This window comes from Lissotriton helveticus, chromosome 8, assembly GCF_964261635.1.
Source record: "Lissotriton helveticus chromosome 8, aLisHel1.1, whole genome shotgun sequence".
NCBI classification, from domain to species: Eukaryota; Metazoa; Chordata; class Amphibia; order Caudata; family Salamandridae; genus Lissotriton; species Lissotriton helveticus.
In genome coordinates, this window is record NC_136069.1 from 376129306 (window position 1) to 376154065 (window position 24760).

The 24760-nt window shown below is 41.7% G+C and overlaps 1 protein-coding gene across 7 annotated transcripts in view; it reads left to right on the forward strand.

Moving 5' to 3' along the window:
• Positions 1-24760, forward strand: part of NBEA (neurobeachin) — a 1787704-nt gene that overhangs the window by 902562 nt on the left and 860382 nt on the right. For all 7 annotated transcript variants that reach the window (XM_078657170.1, XM_078657173.1, XM_078657172.1 and 4 more), the window contains one exon: positions 13944-14005. In XM_078657170.1, the coding sequence (XP_078513296.1) occupies positions 13944-14005 (62 nt within the window). The remainder of the gene's footprint in view (positions 1-13943; positions 14006-24760) is intronic.

Genomic DNA, 24760 nt, shown 5'->3' on the forward strand with positions numbered 1-24760 from the left:
GCCATTGTGATTTTGCAGAAGCAGAAAATAGATTTTTTTTATGTTCGCAAATCTTGACAAAGTGTTACATTATTTTTTTAACCCTGGTTTTAAGGTTGAGAAAGGATCAATGGTACCTGACTATGGGCACAAATTACTCATGTTCGAGCAACAGGTCACCTGTACCAATAACATACCCTAGATTCCTTGCTTTAAAAACTGTTGGAAATGCCAAAAGTACTGGTTTGTAACACAGTGCTGCTTCAGTTATTGATGGGTTTATTCACTCAAACTTCTGATCACACCTGCACGCTTTCTCTGGTCTTTGCACTTGTGCATCCATTTCTTCAACCACTGACTTGTGCATTTTTACATTCCCTCCCTTACACCACCACAATAAAACATTCTAAAGAAATCAATAGCATATGCAAGCTAAATTACAAAATTAAAAGTAGAAGAAAGAAAACATACTGCCACCTAAACAGGACATCGCATATAATTGCAATAATAAAAAAAAGAAACACCGCAGCAGGTGGCTGTTTTGCAGTGGTATTGTACATAGTATTTCATCAGTATAAAGTTCCCACACTGCTGCCACGTATAGAATGGCAAATCATCGATGCACTATAACCAATGGCATACTTGATAGTCACGTGGTTTATAGTTAGTGGCCAGGTGGGATATGCTGCTCTGTTGATGGCATAAGTGAAAAACTAGTGACCAGTTAGCATTATTTGAGGAACTGTAGTATACTCTAGAATGAATTTAAAAAAGGAGAAGGAAAGAAATGAAAGGCGACCTATAAAATGAGAAAATGGAAAACTAAAGGAATGGCCATCCAGCCCTGGCACTGAAGCACACACATTTTCAGACAGATGGGTACATGTGATCAGACAAGTGCTATCACTTACATGGCAAGAGAGCCAATGGCTGAAGTGGGCTGACGCCATGCTGTGTGATGTCATGGATGGATTTAGAGTGTAAAGGACACTCATACAGACCAATGGCAGAAGAGGGAAGAGGGAAGAATGAAGAGGGGAGAGGGGAGGGAGGGAGAGGGAGAGGGAGAGGGAGAGGGAGAGAGAGAGAGATAGAGATATCTCATATCTCATATCTCATGAAAATCATAATATTTAAGCATAGGGCAGATTCAAATCCGAAGCAACAAACTTGTAAGGCAGCATCCTAGCCACAGCACTACATTGTGCACATACTAAAGAAATGGATTGAACCTGTATATGTTTTCTATGTGGCTGGAGCATGAATATATGTGTATATTTAATTGAATTATTTTGATTACTAGATCCTGGCATACAACTAAGCCTGTCAGGCCTTCCTATTAAATTATAGCTCAAGTTATTACAGTACGAATCCTTTACTCTTAGGGATTATCAAAGGGATTAATCAGTACCAACATCTTTGCCTATAAAGGTAAATGTGATGTTTCATGTAATAAGATACACATCTGCGGACTTTAATATTTTGTAGAAACCATCCAACCTTAAATGGCTCTTGGCTCTAATGCATTCATTTCATCATAAATCAGGGCTACTGGCTTTGTCTTAACTTTTCATAATAAACAGATCAGGCATATGGCTTCTGGAAAGTCTTTTCCCAATGAACCAATCATTTTTCTGTGGCTTGTCACCAGTACCTACTCAGACTTGCTGTATTGAGCACAACCTCTCCATCTCCCCTTGGCAGCTATTACATTTAATCTTCAATGTATTTTTTATTTTTTTTAACTCTGGGCTCGTTAAAGTATTTAGGATTCAGCAACAAAATAGCAGCTACTTTGAAAAGTGAAAAACAGCCAGGTGCAAATGCAGATTTAAATAACTCTAAACTAGTAAATGATAAAGTTGAAATCACTCTGAAAACTGATCATGTCACTCCTCACCTCAGCAGATTCAAAATGTAGTCAAAAGGGCCCAGCTAGTTTATCTGGCCCCAGTAAGAGATCCAATACACACTGATATGCCTAAAGTGTGTGACGGACTCACAGCTGAAATACATGTGATGCCACCAAACTTAAATTAGCTTGCCACCTAGTATGCCTAGAGAAAACTTGCGTTTCAACCTTACTGGACTTTCTTGGTTCAGGGTTTTCTCTTGCCATCAATCTAATGAAGTGAATTTGGCAGAAAATGCATTTCAAAATGAAGACGAGATGGCAAAGGTAGATACATGTGCCTCCATCCACTTTACTCCCCCTCCTATCAATACCTTGAATAGCACTCACAAGTACTCACAAATAATATTAACACTTACACCAATGAAGGAAGAACATGTGACAAGGAATGGGATATTAAACCTGATGAAACACCATCAGCCCAACCATTAATCAGGGCTATCTTTAGGACGGTGGGCACATTTGTCGATGCCTGAACATCTCAATCACCGAAGATGAATGCCCAATCTGTGATCATGCAAGAGATGGCATTTTGTATTGGCACCTTCAATAAGAGAATGGGATCTATCAATAAGTCCATGGCGGATTCACTGAAAAATCCAAAAAGATTCTTGTAACTGCTCGGCAATTCTAATATAGTAGGGGGAAAATACAGAAGTATTACAAACAATATTAGTGGACTGCAAGCGAAGCCTAAAGAACAACCAAAACCTCCTGAGCAGGTTAGCTATTAATATCAATGGAAATAACACATCCTCTGTTTTGAATACAGAGTTAAAGGATGAAATATGTCCCCCCAGAAAATGACACTGCCAGGCCACTTCAATCAGAGCAAGTAGAGTTTTCTTACGGTAGGCATTATTCAAAGCCAAGAAAAAGACTGCAATTACAAAATATCATCGAAGTCCCCCGGAGGAAACTATTATATAGAGAAGAAATGAAGATCAAGCCGGAGGCTGCAGAGCCACCACTATTGGAAACATTTGTAGCTCAGAAAGAGACACTGGAAACATTGGTAGCCCAGGAGGAGACATTGGAAAAGGATTGTAATGATTTAGCGAATACTAATCCTGGTTATTATGTGACAATAAGTGCAGGCTGCACACACATTAACAGATAATTCCAACTAGTCCTTGAGCCATGACTGGGTAAAGGCTGCATGGCAAACCAGTGAAGCCTCATGCTCCTGAAACTTGCCTGGAGAGGAATTTGTTCAATTATATATATATAAACATATATATATGTGTGTATATATATAACTAATTATGGCACCTTGGAGGACCGAGTTGGCCTGAAGGAGTACGGTAGGTCCTTTATTAACAGTTTCATTAGAAATTGAGATAGTTGAAGGAATTAGAGCACTGTAATACCAGCATCCTTCATAAGCCAGATGCAGAAGCTTTTCAGCCTGATTGCATTAAGCAACCATTGTTAGACCTGAATGTGGGACATGGAAAATAGGAAAAGGAATTTATTGCCAACTATAAAAGGAGCAAACACATTGAGACGTCAGTGATCAAAATATAAAGCAGGGACATCAATTAGCTTCCTCTTTCAACAAAAGAAAAACTGGTCTGCCTATTTGGATACCCCAGGATGCCACTTGGAAATGACCCACTGACAATCTGTGTAGGGTATCTGGTTGTGTAAGCGGCAGAGGTGCGGCTGAAAGTGGTTGAACAAACACCCTCATTTTCACACGATTGTATTCATCCAGGGGAAAACATGACATCTTAAGTAGGGGAAACACTGAAATGAATCAAATCCCTGACAACCTTGGAACATGTATCTTCAAAAGATATATTAACAGTTAAATTTTTGTAAAAAGTCCTATAGAGGAGAGTCAGCTCACATCCCACAGTCTAGCCATACCTTGGCTAAAATAATAGTGTCAATTAAAGAGACGCTGGTGACTAGGGGCATAAATAGTGACTCAAGAGCAGAGGAACGCTACCCCAGAATTCTGGAGCAAAAGGAGGGTATAATGGAAAAGTTCCTTACAGATCTACATGGTGGCCTAATACAAATTACATAGCTGGTGATGAACTATTAAATCTGAAGGTCAAACTTTATCAGCTGACTGGACAGAAAGAAATCCAGGTTATAAACAGTAGCAGCAAGTTATCCAGTAAAGGCTGACAAAATAATGATGACTGGGACTGAGTAGCAACCACTCTAACAAGGGTGCAGAAAACCAGCCATAGTTGGAACATGACTGAGATAAAACAACAAAATGGGTTTTATGAAATTCTTCTGCATCTATTGTTTCCAGGAAACATGGGGAATGGTAGAAAATGTGTTAGATGGCTATACATCATATTGTGCCCCAGCCCCTAAGTCCTAGAAGGGCAGACCAAAAGATGGTCGAACCACGTGCATTTCTGTCACTCTTGCAGCAAGCATTGACGCGAGCCACTCTGTTAATAATAATTTGTAATATCTAACACTGAGAAGCGATACCATGACTGCTGACATCTTTAACATATATGTTCTTCCTGATAAAAATAGGTGGATGCCTATCTCTAGAGTATTTAGAATCTGCAATTATTAAACTATGGTTAATAACAAATGAGGCTGGAAGTAAAAGAGAAACAAAAAGTATTCTGTTATGTGGAAATTGTAACACCAAACAACATGGAGCGATTGAGCCAGATCTTATTAATGAGGAATTTGTACGGGATGTGCCAAAGTTTTCATCAGATGATTTAAGGTGCACTACAGCAGGACACTAACATGATCGCATCATATGGTCTTCACTTTTTAAATGCTTGAATTTCAACAGACACTCCAGCAAATACAACCTGTAGAATACAACCTAGACAATTAGCAACTGTGCCAGCCTAACAGATTATACCCTAGTTGGTATTGAGTCCTGGCACTTTATTGTCAATAGGTATGTTGAAAGGCGAGTTGAAAGTGATCTTGACCCACTAATTGCAAAACCTCTGCTACCGGCTTTACATTTCCCTGGCTAAAACTGGAACATTTCCTGACATACTCCAATTTGGTATTAAAGTATAACTGAAGGATAATTGGATTGCAAACAGCTACTTATGGTGTTCAGAACTATAAACTAGATGGAGATTTTTAGGGAACAGTTCAGCGAAATCATCACCCAAGTGAAAATTCTGAAAATGTAAATAATTCATACCTCTGTGGGTTTATTAAGGTTGATCCTTTTAGTACCATCAAGCAAACCCTTAACCAGGAAACTAGAAAAGATATACTCTAATGCATTAGAGTGGTATGATGATGAAAGCTTTACGCCAATACAGGCGCTAACTAAATCATTGAAAGCAAGGCATTTGAATTTAACGAGGGAGAAGACCTCTAAAGATTCATGGATAGGCTGTAAACATGTAACTAAGCTTAAAAAGAGACAGCTACAATACAGTGATTGCAGTTTTATTAAAACTGCCTTATGACTCAAGGATTCGAGAACATTTTGGGAATGATTCAGATGAGGGACCCCCTACAATTTTCAATACACGAGTCATCCATTCAGAATGGATCAAACCCTTCTCCTGATTATACTAGAAATCCATTAATTCAGAGTTAGGAATTGAAAAAAGGGTTATACATACAGTGTCCTACATGTTTAAATCTGTATCTCGAATTTACAGAAGAAGTGACTGAGATGATAGATAGCTAAAGACAGCACTAATTATAAGGACTGGACAGAATCCCTCCAGATGTAGCCCAAACTACTATCTCAGTCTGGCCCCTCTCTTAAAGATGTCTTTAGTGTGGTTTGGAAATTTGGGGAAGTTTCCTGTTCATGGAGAACAGAAATTACAGTCCCTATTTTTAAAAAGAGAGCACGTTCAGATCCAGTTAACTATTGCCCAATTTCATTGTTGGATGGGGTAGGGGAGATCTATTGTAAAGTGTCCTTAACCGCGTGACTACATTTTATTTATTCTTCAAGCAGGATGCGGAAGAAAGGAGTGGTAACTTTAGACCTCTCATTTAGACATTGTTCTTTTTGTTGTTGTTAATAATAGTCCTTGTTATTGTCGAGAAAAGTCTACTCTGTTCATGATATTCATAGACCTGAAAACAGCATTTGATTTGGTCGACAGAACTCTTGTCTTGTCCACTCTTAGAGAACAAGGGCATTCAGGAACCTCATGTTTTCCCTACAACAGCTTCTCTACAAAACCACAGCCAGGGTAAAATACGGACCAAAGGCAACCTATAGCCTTATCATTGACTTGTCATCAAATATGGAACAAAGAGGGCCCATAGCCAACTCGGGCCTACTGTATTGAGCATGAATTTTCCCACAAGTCAATCATCAGATGCATGGTTCAGAAAATAAAAATGTATAAAGAAATCACAGTTGGCAAAGCAGAATACCCTCTCTCTTAAGAGGGCATAACAAGGATTGTCACAGGGCAGATCTTCTGTCGCCACCCTTCCCTACTATAGTAATCTGTGAGATTTCATGTAACAAAATCTCTTTTTGCAGGAATTAATGTAGAATAAGAACAACCAGCCCTTAAATACCTGTTGACTTTTTACAATAAATACATCAGTCCCACTGCTTTTAATATAATTACCTTTTCATATTAAACAGGCTAGACCTTGCCACAATACCCGACTCATTCCTACTGTATTGAACATAAGCTTTCCCACAAGGCAAACAGTGCAATACAACAACTCATTTTCAGTGCCAGCACACACCTTCTGCCCATTGAAATGCTTTACTCAAGAAAACCATCCTATGATGGGAGCCGAGGCACCTCTCTCAATCAGTGCATAATTTGTGAAATAATACATGCCAGGGCCCTGATCATGGGGCCACTACAGGTTGACCGTGAAATCACTGCCAACGGCGGTACCAAAACAACCCCTAACCATCTCTCTCACCTGCAAGTGTGACAGTTCAGATTATTCCAGGTCCCCAAAGCTAAAGGAAAGTGTGATGAGACTTGATTAATATATGTCATTTTCGGAGATATAAAGGAAGTTACACAAATTCTTCTTTACTGTTCCACCTAGTTGCTAAGTTAAATGGTAGTTTAACCCACTTTTATTGCCATGATGAGACATTAGGGCAATCACAGAATTTATCAAAGGCATGGAAATCCCTGAAAGAGAGTTAGTACAAGCCTCAAAGGGTTTGGCATTTGCATTTAGATTAACCACAATAAAGTCCCAAACTTCGTCAAATCCAAGTTCTGCTTTAACTTGACAGATGGATCAAACAACAGGACATTGATGCCGTAGCTGTTCTCCTATATTGATGCATTAGCCTTTAAATGGCCCAAATGAGTCTCAAAATCTAAAGAAGGACCACATAGGTATTAAAAAGGTGTTTGACTCAAAAGAAATCAAGTAGGCATCCCTACCCCATGATGACATGGTTGAATAATTCGAGACGGAATTTCACCATCTCTGGTTCCCAAGTTCTCACTACAACATCCTGGACCACCTGAGAATTTGCAAACTTTACATCCATTCCTTTTGACTGAGCCTCAATCAAGTTTATTCAACCTGAATTTCTTAATCTGTGTCAAATGTGTTGTATCTGGTGGAGAAATCAACCCCTGAGGAAAGCAAACTATAGTCTTTCACTGCCGCCTTTATGTTTTTTGATTTTTCTTAGAAATACAGCCTTAGGAATGGGTGCAGCAGAATTGTCCCTTACTGATCTATAATTGCTGACATTTAAAAAATCCCTCTTCCCATTTTTATTAATCTAATGCAGGGGACCCTCATTTTAGGTAGGAATATCCAACGATTGTTGTATGTTTATTTATTTTATTTATTTTGAGAGTTTTATATAGCGCGAACAAGATCTTTGCAGATAACAGAGCGCTTTACAAAGGAAGGTGGAGGGTAGGGGAACAAGGGGGCATAGTGGGGAGGTAGATCAACATGATCATGTACATAGCACCAATATAGTTTATAACATAGAACCAATATAACGTATAGTACAGGTATGAGGTAGCAGGCATAGTTGGAGCGTAAGTCATCAACAGGTTCATGTACAAAGCACCAATATAGTATATAACATAGTACCCATATAACGTATAGTACAGGTATGAGGTAGCAGGCATAGTTGGAGCGTAAGTCATCAACAGGTTCATGTACATAGCACCAATATAGTATATAACTTAGTACCCATATAACGTATAGTACAGGTACGAGGTAGCAGGCAAAATTGGAGCGTAGGCCATCCACTAAATAAACACGTGCATAGGAATATATAGGCAATATCATAGCGCCAAACTGGTAATACTGTTCTTAATGTAAAACACGCGAAATTGTTCAAGTGTATTTAGCCATAAGGATACTTTTAACTTCTTTCTTAAAAAGAAGGGAGGAAGAGATGAGTCTTGTTTCCGGAGGAAGTGCGTTCCAGATCCTGGGCGCCATACCAGAGAAGGAGCCTTTGTAGGTTTTTTCCTTCCGGAATCTTCGCGGTTTCAGCAGAAGATTGTTCGTGCTCCTGGTGGTTCTGGACCCACCAGAGATTGTCAACTTATGAGTGAGGTAGCTGGGTGATTTCAAGTGTATAGCCTTGTGCGTCATGCAGGCAATTTTCAGCTGAATTCTGGCTTCCAGAGGCAGCCAGTTCAAGGCTTTGAAGTCAGGAGAGATATGCGAATGCTTTTTTGATCCAGTGATGAGTCTTGCTGCCGCATTTAGTGACGCTCTTAGGGGTGCAGTTGTCGTTAGGGGGAGGCCGCAGAGGGCCACGCTGCCATAGTCTATGCGAGGGATGACTAGAGCTTGTACTGCTGTTTGGAAGTCTTTTGCTGGGAGGAAGGGTTTCAGTTTTCTCAAGGTGTTTATTTGGAAGTTCGCCCCCTTAGTAGCCTTGCTGATATGCTGCTGCATGCTGAGGTTTGTGTCTAGTGTTATGCCTAGGGATTTAGCTGAGTCCACGATGGTCGGTTGGACATTGAGTGCTGTTAGGTGCTTAAGCCATGTTTGTGCGGAAGATATTTTCGTGGGAGGTGAGATTAGGAGGAACTCGGTCTTCATAGCATTGAGTTTGAGGTGGTTGTCAGCCAACCAAGATTGGGTGCTTCTGATCGTTGAATTCAGACTCAGGATGTCTTTGGGGGATTGTAACTTGAGATATATTTGAGTGTCATCGGCGTACATGTGAAAGTGTACATTGGATGCTTGTAACAGAGTGGTGAGAGGTTCCATAACTAGGTTGAACAAAGTAGGGGATAAGCAGGAACCTTGAGGGACGCCTAACGATACCGGTACTGGGGAAGACATTAGGTTTTTGCTCTTGAATTTTTGAGACCTGTTGTGAAGAAAGGAAGTGAACCAGCGAAGCACAGTCCCAGATAGGCCCATTCTTGATTTTAGGAGTTCGAGTAAGCTCTCATGTTTCACTGTGTCGAATGCCGAAGAGAGATCAAGAAGGATGAGGAGGCAGGTATTGTTTTGATCTAACATTTGGATGGCGTCGTCGATAATGTGAGTCATAGCGGTTTCAGTACTGTGCCCTGCTCGGAAGCCTGATTGGTGTGGGTTGAGGAGATCAAACTGTTCTATGTGCTTTGTCATTTGCAGTTGGACGCATTTTTCTAGCAGCTTGGCGAGAGTGGGAATGTTGGTAATCGGACGGTAGTTGTTTAGATCGGTGGGGTCGGCTGTTGGTTTCTTCAGTAAAGGTGTAACTTGTCCAACTTTGAGGGAGTCCGGGATGGTTCCTTGTTGTAGTGAACTATTGATAATTTTAGTCCAGAGTGGGAGTAGCAGAGGGATGAAGTCTTTTACGGCGTTAGCAGGAAGAGGGTCAGTGAGGTGATTGGATGGTTTTAGAGTGCTGAGTATTCTGCCAATTTCTCCTTCAGAGTAGGTGTCAAAGGATGACCATGTCGCATTGTTTTTTAGTTCAATGGGTGTTATGCAGTTGGGTATTGAGTACAGGCTTGCGTCATTGCGGAGGTCTCTCTTTATATTGTCAGTTTTATTGTTGAAGAAAGCTGTGAAATCTTCACAAGAGGGGGTAGTGCTGATAATGTCGACAGCTGGGGGTTGTTCCTTAGATTGAGATCGAATTAGTTCGAACAATTTACTTGGACGGTTTTTAGCTTGGTCTAGCTGGATTCTGAAGAACTCTGACTTTGAGCGTTTTATTTTCCTGAAGTATGCATTTCTCTTTTTCCTAAGAGTTTTGAGATGCAATGTCGAGGGAATTGATCTCCAGGTACGCTCTGCCGATCGCATAGCCCGTCTCTCTTCATTGAGACTCCTGTTGTACCAGGGGTTGGATATCTTCGTGGATACTCTTTTCAATTGCATTGGAGCGGCCTCATTGATTATTGTGGCCATGGAGTTGAGATAGTGGTCAGTTAGGACCAGCACATCAGAGGTGTCGGTAGGGGGGAGTAGGAGATTGCAGCTGTTGGGGGGTAGAGAGTTTGGATTGAGTTTCCTCATGTCTCTTTTCCAGACTTTGGGCATGGCGTATTGCACCGGGATGAGTTTTACCTTTTCCTTGATGATGAATGTTATAATATGGTGGTCTGACCAGTCACAAGGTTGTATTGAGTCGAGTTGAGTGGTGCCTTCTTTGGAAATGACCAGGTCGAGGGTCGAGCCTTTGTCGTGTGTCGGAGTGTTGCAAATTTGAGTGAGGTCAGATGCGGTAAGGAAACTTTTGAGGCTGTTAACTACTGCGTCACTGCCATCATTCCAATGGAGATTGTAGTCACCAAGGTAAATTTGTGTGTGTAGCCGTCCTGCGTTGATTAATATTGTGTCCATGAGTTGTTGGGAGAAGACGAGGTTGTCCCCCGGGGGGTGGTACATGATGTGTAACGAGCATACAGGTTTATTCTCACTGGTGACATCAAGGCAGAAGTATTCACAGGAGGTAAGAGAAGGGGCGGTGACTTTATTAATAGAGAGGTTGCTCTTGTAAATGCAGGCGATTCCGCCACCTGTCTTGTTGGGCCTGTCAAGTCTAGTGATGTAGTAGTTGGGGGGGACTAGGATGTCCATGATAGGATTGGAGGATTCAGTTAACCATGTTTCAGTTAGTATGGCCAGGTCAAGGTTCCTAGACCGGATGAGGTCAGCGACCTCCATCGAGTGTTTTTGGGCCGACCTACAGTTGAGAAGTGTGCATTTGAGACTGGGGGTGCAGGGGGAGGTGGAGGGTTCCGTAGTGAGAGGGACTTTGGTGAGGTTGTTGGGAACAGAGCCTCTGTTGCTATACGTGGGGTGCCTACTGGGGTTGGAGAGAATCGTAGAAATGGACATGTGCGTGGTGGCTAAGCTGTTTTGGGTTGCCGGGACATATGTGCTGAGTAGGGTTTGTATGTCGCGGTCCGAGAGAGTCTTGATAGCGCGCTGGGGGCGGTTGGCGGTATTGCGAGAGGGGATAGAGGTCCATTCCTTCCATGTTCATTCCTTTCCAATCCTTAACATCCTATCTTTGGTCTAGTTTAGATCTGTTCACACTGAGTTTTTCACATTCTGTTAACCAGAATATATAATAGTATCTCTCAACATTCAAGATTTTAAACAGACTACTTAGGACCAGGTCATTCTGAAAGTGATATATTTTCATAACTATAACCTGCATACAGTGAGCAGCTTCTGAAGAAATGGGTGTGGCCAACATTAAAAGTGCTCTCGCATTTGCATTAGTTTGAGTTATTGACATTAAAAATAACAATGCCTTTTATATATGTGTTGGGTTTAAAACACATAAATAAAAAGCATTATCATGTATAATGCCAATCGCTAAAACGCTCAAACAAGGGAGATTATTGCATTGAAGATGCTAGTTATAGATCACTGCCAACCCAGTGGTGATATCTGTACCTTCAGAGGAACCGCTGTCATGGTCTAGGAATGGTCTTGCTCAATTATGCTGTCTTTACTATATTGAAGATGCAAGCAGGTATGCATTTAACTGCCTATTGTAGCCCATTTTTAGCTTGATAGTACATATGCCAAATACATATTCTCCTGTTATTAAGGCATAGCAAAGATGCAATTTCATGGACTACTCTAATAGGGGCTCTGTGCTTTGGCTGTCTAACTTATGGCTTTTTCAATGTTTGTTTCATTTGAATACCTTTTATTAACGTATTACAAAACACATTTAAAAATGGATTGCCTTGCTTGTGTGAGTGAAGCCTCACAGGCTGCAATCTTATAATAGCTTTTGCTATACTTTTCCAAAAGCCATTGAAAGATGTCTGGCCATGTGCATGCATGCACACACATGGAAGGTCATCTTGGAAGGTTTTTTGCTTTAAATTATTACTAAAACCACTCAGTGTTGGCCACCCATGCGTGTACTTTAAGCATGCACAGGCAAGAATCTTTTTATGGTTTTAAAAGTCATTTAAAGGTGGGTGCTGCCTTCAGTGCCTGAATGAGATGCGGCACACAACAAGCATCACTGAAAGCCTAATAGCAGTGGTTTGCTGCTGGGTGCTCATAAAAAAGTAGAGGGATATTATGTATGTTTTTAAAAAACAGAATGGCACATTAGCCCTTCAGTTCCCGCCACAAAAGGCGATTATTTTCTCTGTAGGTCACAGCAGTGTGTGTGGACAGAATGCCGTCACAGAGAAGTTATGATTGAACCAGTAGCCTAGTGCTTCATTTGAGCCTGTGGTTTTTGGTGCTCTGCACCGGCACGTAATTGTCAGCACTAGCTCTAGTGACAGTCCACCACATGATGGCACTGTCTGTCAAATTTTGAGATGAGCACATCAACAGTCATTAATAATTCAATGTACATTTAAATTAATGATATTGAACGCTCACACCATTATTATAGCTTTGGGTGGCCTGGAATAGTCTGAAATGTCACACTTGTAGGTGTGCAGCGGTTAGTAGTTGTGTTGGTACTGTCATTGACAGCTCTGGCGAGGGTGGTACAGGCTGCAGTAGCCTCCCAAGAGTGGCCCTGGTAATTGCTTTTTTTTTTTTTTACAAATTAACCGCATGCGCGCTAGCGGTTTTCCCGCTGCGCGCTGCGTTTTTAAAAAAGACTGGTTACATGACGAGCTGAGCTCGTCATGAGCGTGCGAGCGGTGTAACTCATGACGAGCTCAGCTCGTCATGAGCGCGGAAGGGGTTAAGCACTGCAGTAGCCTATTGTCCCATGCTCTCTTCTGTGGTGAGAGCAAGCAAACTGTGATTTACACTATAATAGGCCAGTGGATGAAGAGAGCTGACTGAAAGTCCCTGTATGTTTGCAGATATTTTTAAGGATTTCTTTGAAAAATAAAAGGTATTGACTTATTCCAGACTTGAAGAGGAAGCATTATGCTTATGATGGTTTCTGGGGTTTTATACATTGCTATCACTAGTGATGCTTGAAAGCACTGTAATGGAAACTGGTCGCCCATTTTCTAATCACTTCGATGCTTCAATATGAAATACACCTTTTTCTTGTATAAACTTCCACCCGCAGGGCCTATTTTGAGGTTTTTCTTGGGGAAAAGAGTGTTTACACATCCATCCATTCATAACAACCAAAGCTGTCAGCAGCAAGAGGTGGTTAAAAAGAAGCAAAACATTTTGAAAACTCTTAAGTTCATTTAACCTCAAAGATGCACTTCTCATGCGTTAGGTATAATAAAGAAAATATACAATTATTTCAAATAGCCTTTGATAGGCCATTATTGATTCAATGTAAACTGACAAAAGTTGTGATAACAATCAAATAAAGAAGCCATGTGTCACAGCCTGTACCTTATGGATGATATTCTACTGGACATTACATACGTCATATGCTTTAACTTTGTTAACTCTTGCACACAAACATACCTTATTTATTAAGTATATTCATTTACATATGATCTGAAGCCAAGCCAGTGTTCAACAAATAATTGCACATAGCACGGAAACCTGTTTATTTTTATTTTAAATGCATATGATACTTTTGCAGCACTGCCCTTTCTTATCTACACTTGTGTCTTTAAGTAGAATGATACCTAGAACAGTATATTTATGATTATTTGTTTTGTTGAACTGAATATGCCTGACAGTGTTTTTATACGTGAAATATCGGGACAAGTTGTGCATAACCTTTCCATGGTTCTTCTAGGCCTTGTCTGCATGAAATCGAGTACTTCGGTGGTAGAGCTTGTGATGCTGCTGTGTTCGCAGGTAAGACCCCTGTCAGTGGATTTTTCAAAACTGTTTATTGTGTGTAAATGAGCTCATGCTAAGTTGTGTTGACCTCTTAAAATGACTACGTCTTCTCCTTATTTCTATTTTATTGGCAGTGTTTAATTGGTAAAAAATAAATGCCGGGACCCAAAGTTTTGCTCAGAAGCTTGCGGCTGGTGCTATTTAATGTCGGGGTGCTGAATAGCCTGGGCAGGCATTGGACAGAGTGTAGGCCAATGTACCAAAATTAAAGTGGCCCCCATTAGTGAATCAGATAGCTAAAAAAGTGGCCCATATTTGCAAATTGGGGCAGTTTTGAACTTCTAAAGACGCTGGATAATGATTTTGCAAGGTACAGAGGACTGCATGCATTTGAGTTTGCTGCAGGTAATGTTTGTTTTAATATCCGGGAAATCTACAATGCGGACTGTTAGGAACGTACTGGAAGGAGGTGGTTGAACTGCTTTGTGGTGTTACAGAGCGCCATATAGATGCTGACATGGGCACCTGTATTTTGCATTGGTTTTCTCATGCTCCCAAAACAAAACTCACAAGCAAATTTCTGGATCTAGGCTTGTTACTAGCTAAGAGGGAGATCATGGCCCAATGGGAGCCACGACGAGGGCCTAGCATAGGGAAGTGGAAATCAGAACTACTTACATGGGCTAGGAGCGAGAACACAGTTAGACTGCAACAGGCTATATGCACTAATAATGAGAAGGCGATGGAAGCAGCAAGGGCGTGGGAGGCACTAGTAATAGCACTGCAGATTCCAGATACTGACTCAGAAGGGGATCCTGTTGGGCAGGTTCTGATGGGTACTCCTTGAGGGCCCAAGAGCAGAGATGGGAACATAGGCCTCGCCCCGTGCCGACAGAATGGGGGGATAAGAGATGTGCCGGGAACAGGAGGCATTGTCCCCCAACTATCCTGAACCAAGGCACGAAGGAATTGATAATATTACTGTATTAGGTGATTAGAGACCTGGACATCCTGGCTGCAGAGGGAAGGGGGAGGGTGTTTGATTCTGATGGCTTATTGTAAAATATACAACTTGTATTGGCAACTGTAGGCATTGAAGAACCTAACAGCATGCTTTTACTAGCACATTATTGAGCCCATTGAGAAGTTTACCATGGAGGGGATAATACTATATTACAACTGTAAAGCAATAATGGCCCATTGAGGAAGACGATGAGGGTGTTGGGAATGTAAATATGATACAAGTTGTTGACATTGATCATTGATGTAAGCTGGGCATGTGTTGTTTTGTAAACTAATAAAAAAAGATTTTAAAAAATCAGGGAAGTCAACAATAAAAACCAGCTAACCAAACCATAAGGCAGACCCGCAACCATCCGAAAATCCAGCCCACACACTGACCTGCCAGAGAAGCCCATCTGGAACTGCCTTATAGGCCAGTGTGACCCAGCGAATAGCAAGGCTATTCCACCTCATGCCTCTTTAAACCGCCACCCTACAACTTCTGTCTCTGTATATCACTGTCAGAGGTCCTTTTTCGTTCCTGCCTTTCTCAATGTGTCACTGTTATTCTCTTTCTCTTCCTTCTCTTAATGCGCGTTTGTGGTTTTCTGTCTTTTGTGGTTTTCTCTCTTTTGCTCTGTGTCAAAAACTGTCGAGGAAAAATAAGTGCTTGTCCCTAAAAATGAGTACTGGTGAACCCCACCTGCCACCACTAGCTCAAATTAAGCACTGGTATGTATGACCATGGTGCCATGTAAAAACATTTACAAAAGGCTTAAAAAGAACAATTCCGTATTGTACCATGGATTGTACATCAGTGGAATGCCAGTCTCACTGATAAACCCTAATGCATGGCTCCTTGATGCAAATATTTCCGTAAGTCTAGAGATCAATTATTTAAAAAATCACAACATAAAATCAGTATTTAAAAGCGTGTGTGAATATCCTTATTGAAAAAGCATTGGCAGACATACAGCAATGAAAGAAGCAATAAAAAACATACACTGGTATTAACAAACTGTCCAACAATAATGAGCAGCACAATCACGAGGGAGAGAAAAAGGGTGGTAATCACTACGATCTTCATTCCTACACTTATTTACAAACTATAATTTTGAAAAAAAGCTTTAGGTATTTTCCCATAGTTTTATTCCCCAGAGTTTGGTTACCTAATGTTTTGTACTTTGCTGCACGGCACAGAAGGTAGAATTGGAGGCCCATCATACAGGCAGATCAAGTCAAAGTGACTTATGCATGAACACAAAAGCAATAAAGTGAATTATTGAAAGAAGGGGCAGTAAACGGTCTCAAATAACCACACTAAAAAACTCAAATCATGCAATTGCAAATCTTTACATTGAAACGCTTATATATCTACCGCCTTTGCCATGACGCAGTACCTGGATCTCTGACATGAGCGCTGTTCATCGTACAGGGCAAGGCATGAGCGGATAAATGCATGCTTCTAATGCAGATAGAGTCCACTACTTTTAGTACAGTCAACAAAATCCCATAGGGATATTCCTCCATCTGAACTCTACAGAAGAGATGAGACTGTGCACCCCTCCCCCCCTTAAGAATTGACATTCACGGCATAGTTTGGAAGTACTATTGCACGACTGCGCAATGGCCAACAACATGAGAAGGCATGGATAGGTCCAGTTTATTTTATATGTCGCTGGCAGAAGTGGTCATTATGTGATAAAGCTATCGGACAACTCAGTGAATATTTGGAACTTACCTTCTATTTGCCATTTCACTGTACCCTTTGCTTCAGACCGTTGCCATAAGGAAAGCATTACGTCCTCTGATTTTTTTTTCCGCTTCTTGACACAGATAGTAACTGTATGGGGAGGCGTAGAGGAAAAAGATGCCTTGGGAAAAAATCCTCCTGGGGCGTTAACGACTTCAATCTAACTCTTGCAGGACTCTTGAAAAATGTGCTCTCCTTGAGCTAAGCCCGGATTCCAATGGTAATGTTGTGGTTTCCTATGGGGCATCCTTCTGGTATGTTTTGTGCCCTTTCTAGTCATCCCAAGCTGGCGCATCTGTGACCTACAGCCCTAAAATACTGCGCTCTCCTAGCTTTCCATACTGCGTCGTTCCACTGGAAAAAGGAAGTGTAATACTATGGTCCGGTGTCTTTGATTACCTCATCATCCTATCTTAGACCATGCATTACCCATTGGCTGGCTCCAGGATCTCTTCTCATTACAGGCCCCAGAGATGAAACTTTGCCTCCCTTATTGATTATATGGAAGAGTGGGAAACTTGAGCCCTCTCTAAAAGCCCTTCTCGCCAGCATTTGTGAGGAATTATGGATAAAGGCAGGCTGCTCAATTTGATTTTCAATTTTTTTTTCTGAGAATTGGATAAGAGAGACACTGAAATTACTGCTTTGATGAAGGTAGAGGAAATGTTGCTAGTTTTAGTGCACTGTGGAAGTATGTGCATCATTTTATAAATGTGTCTGTCCTATTTCCGTTTGCATTCTTTGCTGAAATTGGATTTTTTCAGCCGTGATGTGCTGCTCCGGGCATACTTCTCCAAGCCAGATGGTTGGCTGCATGATTGACAAGCTTACAAGCTATATCATCTTTGTGTGTGTATCTATATATATATATATATATATATATATATATATATATATATATATATATATATATATATATATATATATATATACACACAAAGATGATATAGCTTGTAAGCTTGTCAATATATATATAGAGAGAGAGATATATGCATAACGTGTAATATAGTACAATATTGCCATCAAGCGAATCTGGTGGGTGGCAGCATAAATCTTGAGCCCTAAAGCAGAAGGGTTTATAAATGTAACAGAACTTGAAGGTTTCAGTAGTCCCTATGAAATATGGGTCAACAATCCTGAATTATTCCCATTGCGACACCTTCAGTCAGCCCTTACTTTTTAACCAATGTCCTATTGCATGCAGTGGCTTGAAGACCCCCACTCAGGGCTTTAAGTGGGTGGTTACTGAAAGGGGTGTGGCCTATATAATTAAATGTGTGGTTTTAAACATGGAAACTAAAACTCCCATAGAGTGCCACCCTGCCAACATTTTGGTGTAGCATTACAACTGCAACAGGCATACCCAACCATTGCTCAGTGCGGTTTGCAGAGGCCAAAGATTGGATGACCATGTATTCTGAACACCTTTCTGACCCCCTGATAGGCACTGTGAGAAATTGCATTGGCTACAAGTACAGATCAATTGTGGCCCGTTATAATCATCTAGATGCGACTCAGTTGAAAGTATGTACTGTACAAGAGCAATAACCTACACACAAAATACAAAAATACTGTAACACAACATCCAGGAAAAAGCTAACACTCTAAGGACAATGGGAAATCTGCCCATTGGCGTCCGCAAAATAGGTCTGAGCAATGTACAAACCCTATTTTGTAATTTGGTAATCTATTACCGACTCACAAAATAGTTTGCGACTCGCTATTATGAAGCGGAATGCCGAGGGCCTCCCTTCCTAATAGTGAGACGCACTTCTATGTATGAATGTTTTGCAACCACAATTGTGCTTGCAAAACACTCACAGTTAGGGGTACCCAGGGGACTCCTTCCACTTTGTGACCGACAGCGAAAATACTTTTTAAGAGCAGGCAGTCTAGGACCAATGCCTCCTCTTAAAAAAATTAAACAAACGTTTAATTTTTCTTTTTTAAATGCATCCTGTTTTCCTTTAAGGAAAACGAGCTGAATTAAAAAAAAACTGTTTTATTTAAAAAGCAGTCATAGCATGGTGGTCTGCCTACCCCAGCAGGCCACCATCCCTGTGAGTGCTGCCCATTACCAATGGGGTCTCAAATTGCGACCGGCCTCATGAATATTATTGAGGCAGGTCGTGTGCGACTCCATTGGGAATCGCAAACAGTGTCTGAGACACTGTTGTACATTCCATTTTGCGAGTCGCAAATTGAGAGTAGCAAAACGATTCAAATTGCGATGCTCATAATGGAAGGGTTGTGCATCTGGCCCCTTGGGATTAAGTGAAGAGTGCGAAATATAAACAAGAATGACATGGAATACCTTAACGTGTTTTGCACTCGTTCTTCAGGCATCGATCGGTGTTTAAAGTTATATAGGGCCGAAAAGGACATGTTTAAATGTCCGTTTTTAATTACTAGTGGGTCTGAGACCTGGAGGTAGCCGGCCCTCTTAAAGCTGTGCCCACTCTTAAAAGATGAGATATGAAACTGTAATCTGGAGTTGACTAAAGAGCCAAAACCGGTTCAGCGTGTCACTCCATGACATAAGGCCACGTTGAAGCCAGCTAAGTATGCCACATCTTTTTTTGGGAGCCATTTCGAACCCTAGTTGGAAAATAAAGGACAGAGTTTCATCCAGCAGTACTGGGAGATGCGCCTTCTATTCATGGGCAAGCCTCTTCTGCCTAGGCACATTGACAGGCCTCGCCTGGCCGAAAGGATCTGAAGATGCTCACGCCTTTCCTCGTTGGTAATGGAGCTTCCATTTACTAACAAACACAGGCCCTTTTGAATTTTTGTTTTTTGCCCAACTGTGTCGTTCATTTAATATTTTGTTTACATTTTAAAGGCCATGGCCTTTCACCTAATCTGTACTGCACTTTTAACTGCTAACAAAATATTTTCGGATTGATTTTGATTTCTGAGGCAGCCCTACTGGACACTTCTCTTTTTTGCTTTTATTTATATATATTTTTTTGCTCTATGGCCCTTCTATTTTTTGCTTTTATTTATTCATATTATTACTATCTGTGTAAGATGAAAAATATTGAGGCTGATTGTGTCAGCCATTTTTACAGGCAAAAAGGGTCAGGCCTTAATCCTGGATACATTTACTATAATATGATTAAGTCTAAAGATGCTATCTCTTACAGTCAAGAGCAACATTAAAGCTTTCATTTATTTGTTTTGGTTAAAACAAAAAAAAGTTCTTTCTTCAGCGTAGACACGGTGAACCGTAGTGTGTTGAAGGTAGAGCCGGTTGCATAGAAGTGGGTAACTGGAGCTTTCCAGGAAAGGGAAATGCAGAGTTTGTTTTCCTTTCATTTTCTGCAGCAAATTAGATGCTTTTGTGCCTTTAATATTGGGAATTCCATGCTAACGACTGCAGATTAGCATGCATGTCGGCCTCTCGTGCCTTATCTGAGCTCCTGAATAAACGCGCCGCTGCCAGCGGCTCCCACCGAAGGCATGGTCCGCATTTACATGAAATATCACATTACAAATGTCTGACGGTACATGTCATGGATAATTCACTTCACATGGGCAGGCTTTTAGGCTCTGAAGGATATGCAATCAGGGCTGTTTCCCCCAGAGGAATTTCAGGGCTCTGAGAAATATATGCTTAAGCACTGGACGGACTCTGCGGGGAAGTACATCAGTTGGCTTTAAGAAACGCGCCTTTCCCTTTTTGCGGCCTACATTCGCAGCACCCCTGACCGGTCTTCACAGGGGTGATTGATTGTCGGCCCTGACACCCTCCCTGCTGAGGGCTGCCGCCGCCGCCGCCGCCGCCGCGTTCCCCAGCGCGCGCTTTATAGCATTTGCTAAAACGGGCCCCCGTTCTCTTGACTTACGCATTATAATTTCCACATGTCCTTTTATATTAAAGTAAAAACAGTTTGAAAGAACCAACAAGTTATGTTTTTTTTTTAACTGAGGAAAAACTAATAAAAATCATATTGGCCTGCACGCCGCATAAAGCACAGTGTCTTCACAGTATGGGTGCAATATCTTGCCCCGCAAACAGATGAAGATGTGTTTTTCCTTTGACAAGATCTGTGGTTGATTATCCAGTCTTTCTTCCCTCCCGCTCTGTCATAGGCGTGATAATGTCTTTCGTGGGATAGCTCTTAAACAAGCCGTACGATTTATTTTCTGAAATTCGCCCCATGTTTTGTTTCCCCGCCCCTCTGTATTTCGTCCTTTGATGCCTAGCAGACCCGCTTCTCAGAGAACTTTTTTTCTGTCTCCATTTTTTTTCTCCCAGTGCCATAATATTTTCTAATTATTTCCAGATTCTTTCCAAAGGTTTTCCCTTCAGAGGTACTGTGTCTGAAGCTGATTAATGCTGTCGCATACGATTTTCATGGTGTATTTTATTTATTTTAAGCTCAGGAACCTTCTCAGATGTTACCTTTAATTTTCTGTCCTATATCTGTCATCAAAAGTATTTAAACTACGGTAAAGGTTCAACCTTGGTAGACTAGATCACTGAAAATACACCATTGCCAGGGGCTTTTGCACTACTTGCAGGTAATATTACACCAGTGCTGAGTGATTTTGCTACCTACGTCCTGTGGTATATTAGAATTGCCACCGATGGTCAGTACAAAAATATTGAAAATAACCTCGTAGTGCAGAAGCAACATTACTCGCCAGCCAATTGGTGTAAGTGTTGAATAAAGAGTGTTAAAACTGATTAGGACCACTACAAAATGTCCGAAGTCTGGCGCAATTTACCTAGTCATGTTCAAGTGAGGATAGTAGAACATATTTTTGCATTGTCTTTCGATAGTTTTCATGACAATGTAAAAATGTGTTGTTACTGCCACGTAATTAGGGGGTATCTGTTTTATTGAACTCTGATTTTTAAAGGATGAGTCAGCCCGGATGGAATGAAAATGTGTGACCTAACCAGATAGCTGCTGAGTGAGCCTTCATTTCCTCAGCTTTCTGGGTGTGTTAAACAGGGCACAAGTCCTATAAAAAGAAGTGGGGGGTCTGACAATATGCAAATGACCTCATGACGTCATGAAAAGCAGAGCTCGCACGTTTCCTACGTCCAGTACATGTTTTTACTCTGTATTCTGGAACTTGTAGTCCTGCTTATCCCATTAGAAAATGTGCAACTAAAGACATCGTATACAAAGTAAAAACCTGGACTGAGGGAACCACTCACAAGACTCTGGGAAAGCTGGGTGCTCTGCATTACTAGAGGAAGCTGCCCCGCGGCTAAATCGAATACCCACACTAGATAGCAAAGAATCGCTGTGAATACTGCGCGATTAACCCAGTCCTTCGCCGATTTGTGTTTTAAAGTCACAGGATGGCAAATGAACGCCGTCTCATATTACTGCAATTAGTACAATACTGCTTACACGAACGGTTTCATTTTTCATCCACACACGTGGGGTCCAAGTTCTTGGCAGGGGGGACAGCGTCTACCCTGTGAAAAGAGTGGGGGGACACCGTCCACCTGCATGGACCCCCGACTCGAGCCCTGGCCTTAAACCCCCTGATCAATCATTCTGTTTTTGTGTGTGTGCTTCGCCCACCATCCTGTTTCTTGTGTGACTCATTTTGTGCCTTAACCTGGTGTTCATAATTCATCAAATGGACAAAAGATGATGCGAGGAATGACTTCAAATAGTCTAAACCACTGGTAGTTGCTCTCTGGGTAGTATACCAACTCATCGGTTTTCACCAAGTCTGGCACTCTAGACAGAGGCCCATCTTACGCAAATCTGTACTCCTCATGGGAACAGTCCATCCCGAACTGCCATGCGATGCTCCCTCCAGAAGGGAACACAAGCAACCCCAGACCTGTTTAGGTCTGTTGATGCCTTGTCAGTGAAGCATAGCTGTCTGCAGATGGAGCATTTATTGTCAGTGAGGTATTTGAGAGTACAAAGTTGCTGACATTTTTGGCCTCCTTGTGTTTGTCTTAGTTGGAGCATGAGGGTTCACTTAGTTTTCCCAAAAAGTGTTGTTCATTTAGAAGGGTGTGTTTTGGGAATGGCCCTTTTTGCAGGGTTATTCCCCAGACTTTGTGCCTCTTCCTTCTATTTTTCCTGTCCTCTTTTTGCTGGCTGTAGGACTCTGGGCACCTTAGCACTGCTGATCAGTGCTAACGTGCATATGCTGTCTTTGTAAATTATGATTATAATTGGTAATCCATGATTGGCATATTTGATTCACTGGTAAGGCTCTAATAAAGTGTACATTGTATGCCAGGGCCTGCAAATTAAATGCTGTTAGTGAGATTGCAGCACTGGTCATGCCACCCACATGAGTAGCCCTGTAAATGTATCTCAGACCTACCACTGTAGTGTCTGCCTGCGCAGCTTTAAACTGCGATGCCGACTTGGCAAGTGCACCCACTAACCTTCCCATTTCTTACATGTGAGACACCCCTCAGGTAGGCCCAAAGTACCCCATGGGCAGGGTTCAGTGTATGTGAAAGGTAGGACATGTGTGGGTGTGTTTAAAATGTCCTGATAGTGAAATACTGCCAACTTCATTTTTCACTATTGAAAGGCTATCTGTCCTATAGGATAACATGGAAGTGGCTTTATAACATCTTACTAGTGTAACTTTCTATTGGGACAAGATAGATAAATGAAGCTTAGGCTCTTTGAACTCAGAATGTAATAACACATCTTTTTGTAAATACGGTTTTTAAATTGTATGTTTGAAAATGGCACTATTAGAAAGTAGGCATTTTCTTATCTAACCATTCTGTGTGCCTCTGCTGTTTTGGGTATTAACTGTCTGGTTTTGGAGTCACAGGGGTTGGGGATGTACATTCACTGTAGACAGCCACAAGGGGGTTGAGGTGTGTCTTGTCTTTCCTGGGGGACTCATAGCTGTAATGAAGTATAGGATAGGATAACATTTGTAAAGCGCACTAAAACCCAGAGGTGTCAATGCGCTGGGTGGACAGAGGAGGAGAGAAGTGCTAACACCCAACTAAGAAGCAAATAGCCAGGTTTTCACTATTTTTCTGAAGACCAGGAGAGAGTCCGCATTGGAAATGAATGGGGGCAGGGAATTCCAAAGCTTAGTGGCTGCTACAGAAAAGGAGCAGCCGCCCCATCTGTACCTTCAAATGTGGTGAACCTTTGCTGTGCATAACCTTATATACCTTATTGAGGACTTGAAGGAAATGTGCTTCCTGATGGGGAGCCAGTGTAAGGCTCAAATCCCTTCCCTGGCTGACTGATACTTCGGAATGTTAAGAATCATCCTTGCTGCTGCGTTCTGTACCACCTGTAGCTTGTTCAGGAATGCTGTATTGATAAGCTAAGGTGAATAGACCTTGGCTGCATTTGTAGTGGTGGGAGGAGCTTTATTTACACCTGAATAGGCATAGGTAGTGATGCTGCACCAGAGAGGACAGAACTGGTCTGGACTGTGCTCGGAGACCATTGCCACAAAGAGAACAAGAGACGAAATGGGATATAATTAGTGGACCTTAAACCCCAGGGAATTAGATCACTTCTGGACTCAAAAGGAAACTTTTTCTAAGGAGAAGAGCTGGAGAGCTGTAAGGAGGAGTACTGCCACTTTGCTGGGTGTTTTTCTGGGTTTGCGTGCTTTTGCTGCTTCTGCCTAGGAAGAGGACAAAGACTGTAATGTTGCTGAGAACCTGCATGATGAAGAATTTGCTAGGGCTTGTGTGTGCTTGCCTCCTTTTCTGAAGTCTCATGAGCACAAAGTCTTCACCACCAGCTCCCCTGAACTCCACTGCTGGGACGTCTGACCTGCCATGAGGTGCCTATTCCAGTTTTGGGCCTCTGGAGGTTGTTCCTGCTGTTGGGAGCTGGAAGAAACTTCAAGAAAAGAAGAAAAAGAACTCTGACGCCACCAGTGATGCTATACATGCACAGAGGCAAGGGGCACCGCTCATGTAGTGCACGACTCACCACCCCACCTACACCGCAGCTTTGACGCCTGCTGATGCCTGCAGTTATCGGCCTCCCTGATGGCAACGCTCACACCAGCTCCATCACTGTCAGCGC